A 14,884-nucleotide genomic window follows, 5' to 3' on the forward strand; every position below is an offset into this window, starting at 1 on the left:
AAAAAAAAAAATTCCATTCCATTCCATTCTTTTCCATTCTTTTCTTTTACTTAAATACATTCCATTCCATTCCATTTTTTTCCATTCCCTTATGATCATTTTATTCCATTCCATTCCCTTCCCTTATAAACTCCTAAGCGAAGCCCAAGGGATAAAAAAACTGTAAGGGATATGGGTCTCAAAATAGGTAATATATACACAATTGAGGCAAGGTAATTAGAAATGGTATACCCAGCTGAAAGTGTGGGCCTCACATTTGAGGATGTGTGTGCTTGTAAGGGGGCGGATTGTGAAGAATCAAAGGGAGAAGCAGTCTTGGAGTCTTACATCACCTGGGTAAGCACATGCGAATGTTCTTATAAAGAATAATCTCCATTCAATATATATGAGCCATAAAGTGAATAATATCTACATAAGGTTGGGGAAATTACTTTTTCAATTCAAAGTTCTCGTTTTTATTGTGTTTTACTCCTAATGCTTCAATTCCAAGTTCTAGTTTTTATCGTATCTTACTATTTTTCCCTAATGCCAAAAACCACAGTTATTTTATAGACTGAATTCTACCCTTCAAAATGTTAATACTTGGAAAATGTACTTTTACTTGTTTTTAAAATAAAGAGGGTCCATTTCAAGGAAAATTTTATAATTTCAGACTTTTTTTATTAATAATTTCACAAATTTAATCATCTATTTCTTTTTCTTTTTTAAATTCACTTTGGTTTTAAGTTCTTACACAACGGCTCACATATAGTAATCTCAATACAATAATACTGCCATAATTGGATTTACAATCAGGCTCTCCATTCCGCATAGGGAGAACTCTTGACCAAAAGTCAATACTATGGTATCAGGTAAGGTATCATGCTTTGTGACTCATTCATCAACTGCACAGGAAAAAGTATCTCATGAGATCATCTCGTGACACACTCCGGCTTATGACATTTGGTTGGCCTCACACATTTGGACATTCTGGCATTTTACCCTCTTTTATTTTTTTTAATTGGCAAAATGCCCTTGTTTTGAAACTATATAGGTGCGTGCCCCTGTTTCGATACTCGATAAACCTAAAATCGAGTTATGCCCGATCAAACTTTAAAAAAAAAAAAAAAAAATCATGAAACTCGAGTAAATGGAAATCGAGTTCCAAAACGTCACTATAGGGCTTAAAAATGTCACTATAGGGATAAAAAACGCCGCTATAGGGCCACTGAAACCTGGTATAAAAAATTTTTCCAGAAAAACGCCACTATAGGGCTTAAAAACGTCACTATAGGGCTTAAAAACGCCGCTATAGGTCTCCCTGAATATTGAGCGATCACACTTGTAAAATTTTTTTGCATGGAACTCGATTTCCCTAAGCTCGAGTTACATGCAAATTTTTTTGTTTTTTTTTTGTTTTTAAAGTTTGATTGAGCATAACTCGATTTTCTACAAATCGAGTATTTCATTGAAACTCGATTTTAGGGTAATTGAGTATTGAAACAGGGGCATATCCCTATATAGTTTCGAAATTGGGGCAAATTGCTAAATAAAAAAATAATTAGGGGCAAAAGGCTAGAATGTCCTCACACATTTATGAGACCCATATATTGTGAGAAGCACACTCCATGAGATTGTCTCTATACACTAATTTTTCCGATCACAGAGGCACATTGATAAAATTCATCTGGGTGAAGATGGAAGGGGAAGATGCATGCCAATTGAAAATTACAATCCCAAGGTTGTCTGAAATGGATGGTGACAGTAACCTATCTAATAACATAGAGCATTGAACAATAAAATGAGCATCACTGTCCAATGCAGATGGTCCTAATGCACCTCCTTATGCAAACTGAAACTTCATTTAATAACTTTCTCATCGTGTGGTCCAGCATTACCTGGTGCCCTTAGGACGTGTACCTGTTATAAATTCCTCTTCCCTAAGAATCTTTTATCACTACATTATATAAACCCATCTGACATGCTGTGACATGAACTTTAAGCATAATGTGCTATACTGATATTAAAATCAGATATAGTTGCCCTTTAATTTATTAAACTGGCAAGACATGATGACAACTTAAGTCTTTGACTACTGCGTGTTGTGGTGACATGAGTGCAAGATGACTAAGGGATCCCTGACATGGGTAATTCGCTTCCAAATTTTACTAACTTTGAAAAATGATTAAATGACACAAATGATTTATAGAAGATTAATAAATATGAATGAAATTAATTCATTTCAAATGGAGAGAATTATTTTCTGTAAATATAAGGCTATACAGTAGTACCTTAGTCCAAGGCTGTTATAACCCAGAGCATCGAGGGTAATTATTTTTCACATACATAAACATACATTCAGATTGAAATGCACTAAAACAAAAATAGTATTTGAGATTCAATCCCCAATTTCATCTACTTCATCTTTGCAAAGTCCAGAGAGAAGGAAAATCGAAATCCAGCCTAAGCCTACTGGTACCTCCGTACCTCTCTTATTTTCAAACATAGAGGTTTTGGATCATAATCTTTATATCAGAACTGGATGTGAAGTTATGGGTTTTATCATCTTGCTTCAACAAATGAAGAGTGGAGGAGAAGCAAAGTGAGTGTTGTGATCAACACAGTTCCAACAATCATGGTCTGAGTCAAATGACAGGTAAGAAACCATTAACATCAAGTGAATGAAAAACTAACAACGAAGGAGGACGATAGAAACAGTTACAACTACCATGGAAATTATACAGAATTTTTATAATAAAAAAAAAATCCATAACTTACATACCCAAAGTCCCAAAAGCAAAACTTGAATAAAAACAAAATAAAAAAGAATTTAGAGTTGTTAGACACTAATACAAACAAATACTACTCCACTAGAACCTCGCTCTCCATTGCTTATGGTTACTCTCAATATGGAGGGAAAAAGTTCAAAGGAGAAAGAAGGTTGCTAGCTCGTTAGAGCCAACACTGATGTAACAAATTAACTAAGTAACTTCACCCAAGAAAGCAACCGCATCTCTACCCAAAAAAAAACAAAAAAAAAAGTAGAAAAAACTCACACCCTAGGACCCAGCTCACCCATTAAATTGCAACAGAACTTTATCATTTGTCACCTCAATGAACCAAAATTTTTATTCGACAGGATACTACTTCCTTCAATTCACAGGAAAACCCACAGTTAAAACTCAAGGGAATTTTGGACATTCAAATATAAATATAAAAGTCCCAAATAGACAAATCTCTATTTCCTTTAAAAATAACTGAAAGAAGACAAAATCAAAATTGATGCAACTCTGAAATGAAAGAACAGAAAAAGAAAAGGCAAAAATATTGGCTGTCCTTAAAGTTTATATGAAATTTGGTTTTCATCCCTAAACATCTAAACTATCATAATTTTTTTTTTTTTGGGTCAATAAACAATTGAAAACATCACACTTTTGGTCCTTCCATCCACTTCTGTTAACTTTCTATCCTATGTATTAGATACCTGTGACATTACTTAATCTGAAATAGAGCACTAAATCAAAAACTAAAAAAAAAAATTTTAAAATCATTACCTAAGTATTAGTATGACATGGACCGAAGCATTAAAAAAATTATAAAAATATTTAATATATAAATTTCAACTGCCTTTTATAACAGTATCTGTTGGTGGTACTGTCACTTTATCACTAATTGTGTGGATCCAAGTTAATTGGGGGTGAGACTGGCTTTGAGGTCTCTACTATCTCCATGCTCCTTGGTGTGACCATCTTTGTTGTGGGATTGCAACGTACAGGATACAAGTTATTCAAGGAAATAGCGCCAGCATTAAAATTATACAGGTTTGTGTAGTGTAATTGGATAAATCTAAAACCGTTCTGCTAGTTATGTCTTCAAGAAATAACAACCTTTTCTTGTGCTTAAACTTAATGTCTATCCTTGCCTTTCAGCTAAGACTGAGCTTAGTACATACCCTCAACATTGTTTAATAATTGAATATACGAGGGAACTAAAGTTAAAGATCCTTGATGGGTATGAAAAACAAATTTTTGATAATTTAGGGATGAAAACCAAACTTTTGTAATTGGGGATGAAAACCGAACTTCATGTAAAATTTAAAGACGAAAAAATATTTTTGGCAAAATAAAAGAACATAGGACTCGGCACATAGGCTTGCTTGAAATCGGCACAAGAAAGCAAAACTTAGGAATCAACACTTAGAGTTGGCTGGAATCAGCACAAGACCATTGAGAAAGTCTCAATGGAAATTTTTTAATCAAGCGAACTATCAAATTTCTCTGTAGGAGTACAGTAACATTCTTATATAACATACTAGGACTAAACCCTAATTCTAATTCACTTAGGAAGACCTGAATTACAAAAAATAACCTTGACTCTATGAAAGTAAATATAATACTAATAACCTAATTAACTAATAAGACTTTCAGCAGCTGGAAAAAGCCATTGTCAATGGAAAATGATGATATAAAGGGACTTTAGAAGTTACTAAAGCTAATGATTAATGAAGACACATACTCCTAGCATGTCACTACTTCCATTAAAATCCTCAACCAGGATGTGCAATAATATTCTATTTGGATAAAAAATGACAGGTTTATATATGGTATGATTGTCCGCATATGATCACATGATAATTTTATCAAGCTTTAGGACGCTGGAGCATGACTCAGCAAACAAGAAGTACTCCAGTAGATGACAGAGCAGAATACAAGACAAAGAATAAAGGTACATGCTCCATACTCGAATAAGGAACATCCCATAAGTCATTCATAAACAACATATACCCCATATTCCTCATGTGAGATGAGAGAGCATTGCTCCCAAGAGTATTGAATGAAATTATAGGTTAGTAGAATCATTAATCCTATTTGATCCTATGGACCAGGAAATAGTTTTAACGAAATCTTTTTAAGTGCTAAAATGATACGCTAGCATCAGTCTATCACTAAACAAGATATGGACGCAAAGGCAAAACTTATATTGAGTAACCTTGACTATTGATCACTGTGAGTCAACCATGGACTGTAACCAGAGCATTTACAACAGAGATATTGCAGGTGTAATTACCATGCGGGTTGACACCCAAAAGACAATAACATAGAAAGAAGGATCATGCTAAACATTAACTTGGGCTAGGGAAAGAGGTGTTTTTGTTAAGATCAAAAATAAAAAGCAAGAAAAAAATAATTTCTAAGGTCATAACCAAAGAAAGTACTTTACTATAAATATAAACAACTAGATGAAAGCAACCCCTTTACTTAAGAAAGAAATCAAATTCCTATAATAATAAATAAATAAATAAACGAAATCAAATCCCATGTTTATATTTTGTACTAAGTGCCAAAAATTAGAAAACCAAGAGTACTCCAAGGTGGCTTATCAACATTAGGCAATCTCAAAAGACAAATATAGCTTTCGATGACACCAGCATCAAGAATCATACAACAACAACAACAAACAAAGCCTAGTCCCGCAATTTTGGGGGTCGGCTAGCAAGAATTATAAGGGACATAAATAGAATAACTTCCAAGCCTGAAATAATATCCTCCAGGAGCCTACAAAGTAACACAGTTTACCCACCAATTTACCACTCAGTTTATTGATGAATCCAAATCATGAATTTTATGATCACAAAACCCACAAACTTCATAAACACAGTTATAGAATGACACAAAATTTGAAACAGCCAAATTCAAACAGAACTTTTAGCAATTAACACACAAGAAGAAAAGAGCCGAGTATAGAATCACCACCAGCCATAAACCACTTGGGTGTACTTATGTTTAAGCCACCTGAAGCTTCTCCTCAAGGAGCCCTTAACTTTGCCTTCCACAGAGTACATCTTATAGCTAGCAACCCTCTTCTTCCTCTGAAACTCAGGGTCACCAAAAGCCCAAGACTTTGCAGAAGCATTCTTCCCTTTCTTGAGCTTCAAGTCCCTATTTTTGTTGTTGTAGTTGGCCATCTGGGTCTGTGCATAGGAGGCACTGTAGGACCTGAGTTCATAAGAAGTGGCTGGTCTGGGTGGTGGTGGCCCATAATAGCTCTCCATCTGCATATTCCCATTCCCATATTCGTCTGATCTGTTGTAGTCTCCCATGTTTGTGGCAGAGATACACAGAAAGATTCAATATTTAAGGTGGCTTCTGGTTTAGGTGTGTGAGGCTTTGATCTTGACAGGATTATATAATAGGAATTATTGAAACGCAGGGGTCTAGCAATGGGTTAACCAGCTCTAGCTGTCTCTGCCTGGGTTGGTTAATGTTGGTTTCATTGGCGTGTCCAAAAAAGTTCACTTTTTTTTTTTTTTTTTTTTCCTTATTTTCGGATTCGGATAGGAGTAGTCCTGACTTTTGGGGTTGATTCTAGTTGGCGTGTTCAGTGGGGGAATCATGTTGTCTGGTCTTACGAGAAAATTAAGTTTTTTTATTTTGATTTTATTTTATTTTTTTTATTCTGCATTGACTTGGGCAAAACCCCAAAAGACTAGCGTTGAGCCCACGTCTATTTTCTTTACCATTTTTATTTTGTTGGTTGAATGTCTGTACTTTTTACCATTATTTTATGGCAAGCTTCTCTCACATGCATTGGAGTGCCGGAAGGGACATGAGACGAAACTCACAAGACTGTTATGGATTAATTTTAAACATGTTGTCATGTTTTTATCGTATCTTTATTTTGATTTAAGATATACAAGGGTTTGTTTATCCAACAGTTAGAGTCATACTTGAATTTTTTTTTTTTGTGATAGGTGTATAATAATTACTAGGTAGAAATGATATTGTTTCAATCATGACGGTTGTATCATGAGTTGTAACAAAGCGTCACATTAACAAATTCATTTTTGGAACAGTTTTATTGTAAATTGAAAAAAGTTGTCAAAATTTTTTCAATTCTCAATAAACTTTTTTTAAAATTGGTTTACTATTTTGTGCTTTAAAGTAAAATCCTATTTCCTTTTTTGTGTTCCTTTGGCATACTTTGTTTTTCATTTAATTGTTTGGCTCTATGAATAAGTAAATAATTATTGCTGCATTTGGCTATATCTTAAAATCTTGAACTTACCACTGCGCACCCTTGATGCGGTGGTCACTTTACAAGTATAAGTGTTTGTGAGGTGTGAAGAGTAAGGATCAGAGTTCAAGTCTCTAAGAGATAGTTTCACACATATATACACTTAGATTAGACTATAGTACAATTTCCATCTTGTATAAAAATAAAAAATTAAAAAAAAATCTTGAACTTTAAGTGTGCGTTTATAAGTGTTTGTGGGGTGTGAAGAGTAAGGATCAGAGTTCAAGTCTCTAAGAGATAGTTTCACACACATATACACTTAGATTAGACTATAATACAATTTCCATCTTGTATAAAAATAAAAAATTTAAAAAAAAAAATCTTGAACTTTAAGTGTGCGTTTGGCAAAAATTATTTTTTTCAACTTATTTTACTATTCAGCTTATTTTTACTATTATTCATGAGTTTCATCATACTTTTTGATACTATTCATGAGTCTCATTGTACTATTTCAGCTAACTTTTACCTTTATTTATCGTATTTTCAATAAAATATTTTTAATTTTAGCAAAATAGCAGATCCTAAACCGACACTAGCCATAAAATAAGGGGAGCTTTTTGTAATTAAGAAAAGGCCAATCAAATTCTGGATCAATTTGCATGGAAGGAGAAAAGATTTATCAATCGCCAAATAATAAATATGAAGATGATTTTGGAGTACCCGAGGGTGCAAATTATTATGTCGGCTGCCATGTTCGGTTGCATAATAAAAATATGAATAGAAAAAGTCATCGTGCTTTTTTTAATTCCCCTTTCTGAATCTCTTTGTTCTCCCTGACGCACACAGACATCCCTCTGTATAATTATAATAGAAAGTGTTCAAAATGTTACCATTGCATTTTGAAAGTTCCCCATAAAACAACATATTCTGAACCATATATTAGGGAATTCCTCGTGGAGAGATCCTATAACCATCCTCCAGCAAGTGGGTAACAGAGGGTGGAGAATCACTTAAAGAGGCAATATTTTGTTGTTCAATTCAAAACCATACATGATCCTCCATAGCACACTTAAAAGAGCATAAAACACACGATATATAGAGAAACCTCACATCATTCACAAAGGATTAGCCCAGGAAGCAAAAACATATTTGACAGACACAAATGAGAGAGAGAGAGAGAGAATAAAGAATGGAATAAATAGTCCAGTCCAAAAGATCAAATTTGATGTACGTTCAAGTGTAAAGTAGTTGATACGCAGAAACAGCTTCATCTTCCAGATTAAAGTACCAAAGAAATAATTATTTTAAAGTGAAGAGACGCAGACATAGACTAGGTATAGCAAGTTAACAGCTCAAAGAGAAACACTAAATAACATCCCAACATAATCAAATCATGTTTCAACTCTACATAACATCCCTTCTCACACATATACGTAAAACCAAGCTTAGATCAAATGAGACAAACCCAAGCTACATTCGATTCTGCAAATCTTTTACTTCAATAAGACATCAAAAGTACAAAGCAAACTCACGACAAAATTTGCAAAAATGGATACTTTGCCCAAATTGGGAATGGCCTCCCATCTCAAATGCAGAGAACCCAAAACCCCCCATTTTTAGGCAAGTTCAATCCATGCTTATAAAAAGCCCTAGACCTACTAGAAATAAAGTAATAATTATCACTTCCAGATTAGAAAATCCTTCGAACATGCCAGCTAAAAGCACATCAAAGGAGATCAGCAACATTTGCTGGCAGCTCCTCAATCACCACATTGTAGAACTTTTGGATGTCAAAGAGCATCCTCTCATCATCCTTGGTCACAAAATTGATGGCAACACCCTTCCTCCCAAACCTTCCACTACGACCAATTCGATGGAGGTAGTTCTCTGGCTGAGTTGGAAGATCATAATTTATCACAAGAGAGACTTGCTGGACATCAATACCCCTGGCCAGGAGATCAGTAGTGATGAGAACACGAGAAGACCCAGACCGGAATTCCCGCATGATGATGTCCCTTGTGTTTTGGTCCATGTCTCCGTGGGTGGCAGACACTGTATGATCACGGCTTCGCATCTTGTCTGTCAGCCAATCAACCTTGCGCCTGGTGTTCACAAAAATGACACTTTGTGTGATTGCCAAGGTTTCATAAAGATCACAGAGAGTCTCGAGCTTCCATTCCTCCTTTTCAACATTAACATGGAATTGCTTGATACCCTCAAGGGTTAGCTCATCACGTTTAACAAGAATCCTCACAGGTTTATTCATGAACTTCCTCGTGATCTCAAGGGCCTCAGGTGGCATTGTGGCAGAGAAAACCCCAACCTGAATTTTTGGTGGCAGCAACTGGAAGATATCATAGATCTAGAAAATAGAAACCCTGCTTGTTAGAACAAGGCCTACCAAAATGGACAGCATTTAGATTAAGTGAAAACTGATCTTTAACACACTGGAGCAAAATTCAGCTTGCAAGGCCACACATTTATTTAAAAAGAATAAGCACACCAGATGCCAACACAAGTTTTACCAATAACTAGCATGAAATGAGTAATATATTTTCCCGTTATCTTGAATGAAGTATGAATATCACATTAATTCTTCTAAAAAAAAAATAAAAAAACCTCAAACTCACATTTCTAGATAATAGTTGAAGGCAGCACAAAAATAATAGATTCGTATTAAAAGAATAGCAAGCACCTGATCCTTGAACCCTCGTGAAAGCATTTCATCTGCTTCATCTAACACAAACATCTTAATGTAATCAGGGCGAAGTGATTGCCTCCGCAGCATGTCAAACACACGACCTGGGGTACCAACAACAACATGGACCCCAGCAGAAAGAATTCGTTGATCCTCGCGGACACTAGTTCCACCAACACAGGCATGAACCTTGACACCCAAATAGTCACCGAGGGCCCGCATGACCTTCTCAATCTGTTGAGCAAGCTCTCTAGTGGGAGCAAGAACTAATGCCTGGCATTCAACCAAGCCATAGTCAAGCTGCTGCAAAATTCCAGAGCAAAAAGTAGCAGTTTTTCCAGTTCCAGACTGTGCTTGTTGAATCACATCGAGTCCCTTGCAGAAAGGAACAATCCCCCTTTGCTGAATTGCAGAGGGCTTCTCAAAACCTTCAAAAAAGTTTCATCCAAATATCAGCTTCCCATGTTACCACAAGTTTGAAGTCAAGTCTCAGAGTACATGTTAGAGAAAAGAGACATTGACTTATCATGTTATACAGCAAAACATCACTTTAAATGAACACCATCCTTCGCACACACAAGTAATTTTACAACCTGATTCATAAAACAATTTTTGAAGCCATGGTAGTCGTGAACATAAAAACAATTAGAGTATATTGCCAGAAAAAATGAATCTGCTTACAAAGCCATGATGGACAAAAGAAATTGGACATTCTTAAACATATATGTCTGTGCGTTCAATCTTCCTAAAATATTTATAAAAAATCTAGAATCATGACACTTTTTTTTTTCTACAGGGAAACAAGATACATTTACTACCTCAACAAGATACACCAACTCAGAAAGTTTGAATTTCTTTCAAAAGCAAAAGGCATGATCTGACATACCATAAGCATAGATTCCTCTTAGGAGGTTCTCTTGCAACCCCATAGCATCAAAACTCTCAAAAACTTCATCATATGACGTGAAGAACTCTTGCCCATCAGTACCCAATCTGCTCCCAATAATTCATCAATAAAGCATGAGTCTTTTATTGTAGGCATCATATGATAAGCATGATATGCCAAAATAAGTACACATCACCAGCAATGCATGTGTAGAAAATTTTGGGAAAAAAAAAATAGAAGGGAAATAACTTACAATTCACTCATTTTAGCATCATATTGACGAGCATCAAATTGTGATCCCTCTGGTACCAAACCAGCCATAACTGCAAAGAGTAGGCAGTAAATAATACTTATAAAAAAAAAATAATAATAAACTCTTAATATACTTAAGCCAACCTTGATTTAGTTATGCATACCAATAACTAAGTAAATCTTCTATGTATTATTGATGCTAACAATTTTATGAATTTGTATTAACGTACAAGGCAAGATCCAAGTCTCGCTAAAAAGATGTCAATTTGAATTCACTAAGCCACTTAGGAAGAAACTAAATATATTGTTTTCCTGAGGTTATTAGAGGTAAAGATAAATCCATTAAAAAATGAAAGATTCAGTTCCAAAACTAGTTTTGCTGAATCCTAAGAAGAAGAAACACAAACAGAAAAAAGGTTCCAGCTAAATCAACAGCATATTTCCATATAATTCCAACCAAAGCCACCAAAGACAACATGACATGCTATATACAAGCACAATTACATGAAGGGGATTATTTCTCTTTATGTTCTCTTGCTGCCAAACGAATCAATTTGCATAGATGATCCCAGCTCATGAAAAAACAAGTACATAAGGGCAACATGGTAAGCATAGTAGATTCATCAAGATCCGTTTGATAACCATTTTGTAAAGCATCATTATTTCAAGGGGTGGAGCACAAGTATCATTAAAAGAGCCCCGAATCCAGAATGCTATCTCTAAACTGAAATAATTCAGAGATGTTGGATGATAGAAAGTGCAGATAAAGGTATATCTAAGTTGAGTGGATGATAAAAAAAAAAAAAAAGAAAGATTTATCACAGAAAAATCGGAACACTATGTATGCAACTTGTTTAACATTTTTATTACATAGCTGAAATTATAAATCTGTCAATAATCCCTATACAATATGCTACATGCATATCCTTATTCATTCCTTCAACTTCATTAGTTGAAAAGCGAATTACAACAGCTTACCCGTAAATTTTCAAATCCATGTCCACCCAGACAATACCCCCACTCCCCCAAAATATACTCAACCACACAACCTAATGAACCCATCCATCATCACCAAGTGGTAGAAAAACCTTATACAAATAATTCAGGAGCAAATTATTCACAAACGAATCCTAGTTAACACATTTAATGAACTAAATCAGAGCTGATCTTGTCCAGTAAGATACACAAAAATCAAACTAGATGAGCTAAACCCAGAGAGTTTCATTAAAATCAATGACAGATTAAGAACAATAAGCACATGTATAAGACCAAATTTCCTATCTTTTCAAAAATCTCTCGAAAAACAAACAAAGCCCAGAAAATTAATCATCGATCTAAGCTCACAAACACAATAAAACGAATCATCAACAAGCAAATCCATACTCAAACGGAAAAAGAAGAAGCAAGCTTTACCTTGAAGTGAAAGCGATAACGAGAGAGAAAGAGAGATTGTTTGATTAAAAGGGGTTTTAAGGGTTAGGGTTTCTTTTCCCAAACTCCTCGGATCTTAGGTTGGAGGAGTTAGGGGAATAAAGCAATGAAACGCAGAGAGAGGAAGAGAGGAAGAAGAGGCTAAAAAGCAATAAAAGAGGATTGATTCGCTTGGGGAAGGAAAAAATGTGTTTTTGATTTAGGGATTTTGGATTTTTGTGATCGCATCGGCTTTTTCAGTTTTGGCAGTTTTGCCCTTCATACTTCTTTGTTATTGCTTTTTTACTGTTGCTTTTTTTCTCATAGCCGTTTTTGTTTTTGTTACGACGTCGTTGGATTCTATACCAGAAAAGTCGTATTCGTATATAAAACATCGATTATTAGATGTTTTAATTTGTCCTAAATAAGAAAGGTGAAAGTGAAACTACTAAAAACTTATAGAGCTGTCTGTGAGCTGTAAATTAGCGTTGAAAAAAAAAAAAAAACTGTTAATTATTAGTTCTCGTTTGCTCAATATAACTGTAATTAAGGATATATTTGGATATCACTTATTTTGTTAAAAATTAAAAACTAAAAATATTATAAAAAAAATAATTTTTAAATATATGAATAGTATTATAATACCCAGTTTTAAAGTTTTTTTTTTTTTCTGAATAAAGTATTTGTAAGTTCTGTGAACAGTGCACAGAACCCACTAAAAAAGCAAAAAAAATTCCCCTCTTTTTTTGCTCGGACCCACAGTGCACGTTCTCAAAAAAAAAAAAAAAAAAAAAAAGGCCAAAATGCAGACACTGAGTCTATTTTAGCTGTATCTAAACGAGTACTAAGTCAAAATAAATTTGAGAAGCTATAAATAAGCTCTAGCAAGTATTTACTAACAACTTTTTTTGACCCTTAAGGATTAAGGATTGTGCTTGTTTTCATTTTGGTTCAATAAGTTGGTTTGGTTTTCAAATGATCATTTATTTCTGTCTATCTACGTGACTATTTTGAATCATTAAAAGTGCACTGAAAAACCAAAAGAAACTACATCTTCTTTTTTATATTTAATGACCAAATTAAACAATCACCAAAATCAACCCAAGACATCTTATGTCATGTATAAGATGACTCACTTCATGTTTGCTCTATAGTCTACTTACTATATCGCAATACTTTGGCATCATTTGCTATCTCAATGTGACTCTCTTCCAACGGCTCCTCTGGTTCTTTAAACCTACTTGGATGTTGATTGAACAAAAAATCCTATTGATAATTAAGCCTTGGTGCTTGCTTCTACTAAAGTAAAGAGCAAGCTATAGATTGAGGTGGTCAAACTGGCCTTGATATTTTTTTTGGGGGTGGGGGAAGATTTATGTGTGTTGTTGGGACTATTGTTCGTGAGCAACTGAATTATTTTTGTTGGAAATCATCATGTTGTTGTTACTCAAAGTCCCATGAATGGAATTGTTAAAATATATTAGGATATTCATAAATATGTAGCTCATTAAACTATATTGAGAAATTGCCATGAGTATAAGTGCTTGTGGAATATCGGGACAATGGCCAAAGTTTAAGTTTCTAGTCTAGGAGGGAATTTCACACACATATACACTTAGATTAAACTAGAGTAGAATTTTCATCTTTTATAAAATAAAAAAAAAATTAAAATTGCCATAAATGTGTAGATAATAATTTCATTGAATAATATGGATTATCATACTTTTAGGATTACCAACTAAACCTAACATATTTCTTTATATATTGGGTGCATTGTAACACATAATTCAATATAGAAAATGTTAAATTACCAATTGTTCCAAAAACTTAAATTATTAGAATATAGTAAATTTAATTATTTAACCACATACTTCTAAAACTCTCCTTCATGTGTAGGCCGAAACTACCTTTTAATAGGTGAAGCCCAACACATGAAAATTTAAATGGGAGGTAGAGTGGAAGAGATAAGGATCAAACTCATGACCTATTGTTTTGATACCATGTTAAATTATCGATTATCATAAAAACTTAAACTATTGGAATATGGTAAATTTATTCTTTTAACCATATACTTCTAATAGAAAAACGTAGTCGTTTATGGCTTTTGTTGTAGACATATGTGTTAATATTGGGTGCATTGTAACACATAATTCAATATAGAAAATGTTAAATTATCGATTATTTCAAAAATTCAAACTATTGAGATATGATAAATTTAATTATTTAACTATATATTTCTAAAACTCCCCTTCACGTGTGAGCTGAAACTACTTTTAATAGGTGAGGCACAACATATGAGAATTTAAATGGGAGGTAGAGTAGAAGAGATAATGATTAAACTCAAGGCCTATTGCTTTGATACCATGTTAAATTACCGATTATCCTAAAAATTTAAATTATTGGTATATAGTAAATTTAATCTTTTAGCCATATACTTCTAATAGAAAAACGTAGTCGTTATTGGCTTTTTTTTTTTTTTTTTTTTGGTAAAAAGGGAAATCACATTTAACTAAACTGAAACAGAGAACTTAGGACAAAGCCTGGGGTAATTCCTTTGTTGTAGACATATGTGTTCATTCTCTCTCTCTCTCTCTCTCTCTCTCTCTCTCTCTCTCTCTCTCTCTCTCTCTCTCTCTCTCTCTCTC

The 14,884-nt window shown here is 34.1% G+C and overlaps 2 protein-coding genes across 2 annotated transcripts; both read right to left on the reverse strand.

The window, feature by feature from the left end:
* Positions 1 to 5,494: 5,494 nt before the first annotated feature.
* On the reverse strand, positions 5,495 to 6,253 carry LOC111990249 (uncharacterized). The gene has a single exon (XM_024022040.2). It carries the CDS (start codon positions 6,077 to 6,079, stop codon positions 5,726 to 5,728), a length of 354 nt encoding a protein of 117 aa, XP_023877808.1. The 5' UTR covers positions 6,080 to 6,253; the 3' UTR covers positions 5,495 to 5,725.
* Positions 6,254 to 8,337: 2,084 nt separating this feature from the next.
* LOC111990247 (eukaryotic initiation factor 4A-11) lies at positions 8,338 to 12,460 on the reverse strand. The gene is made up of 5 exons (XM_024022037.2): positions 12,243 to 12,460; positions 10,831 to 10,900; positions 10,578 to 10,684; positions 9,689 to 10,119; positions 8,338 to 9,355 (listed from the first exon to the last, which is right to left on the reverse strand). Exons 2-5 carry the CDS (start codon positions 10,896 to 10,898, stop codon positions 8,720 to 8,722), a joined length of 1,242 nt encoding a protein of 413 aa, XP_023877805.1. The 5' UTR covers positions 10,899 to 10,900; positions 12,243 to 12,460; the 3' UTR covers positions 8,338 to 8,719.
* Positions 12,461 to 14,884: the final 2,424 nt, after the last annotated feature.

Source organism: Quercus suber, unplaced genomic scaffold, assembly GCF_002906115.3.
Source record: "Quercus suber isolate HL8 unplaced genomic scaffold, Cork oak 2.0 scaffold_16, whole genome shotgun sequence".
Classification (NCBI taxonomy): domain Eukaryota; kingdom Viridiplantae; phylum Streptophyta; class Magnoliopsida; order Fagales; family Fagaceae; genus Quercus; species Quercus suber.

What these genes read in the sequence shown, in the direction of transcription:
- LOC111990249 (XM_024022040.2), bottom strand. Translation starts at nt 6,079, where the DNA reads ATGGGAGACTACAACAGATCAGACGAATATGGGAATGGGAATATGCAG.
- LOC111990247 (XM_024022037.2), bottom strand. Translation starts at nt 10,898, where the DNA reads ATGGCTGGTTTGGTACCAGAGGGATCACAATTTGATGCTCGTCAATAT. An exon ending in GATGCTAAAATGAGTGAATT is followed by an intron (nt 10,685 to 10,830) that starts GTAAGTTATTTC and finishes TATTGGGAGCAG; the next exon opens with ATTGGGTACTGATGGGCAAG. An exon ending in AAGAGGAATCTATGCTTATG is followed by an intron (nt 10,120 to 10,577) that starts GTATGTCAGATC and finishes ACTTTTTTGAAG; the next exon opens with GTTTTGAGAAGCCCTCTGCA.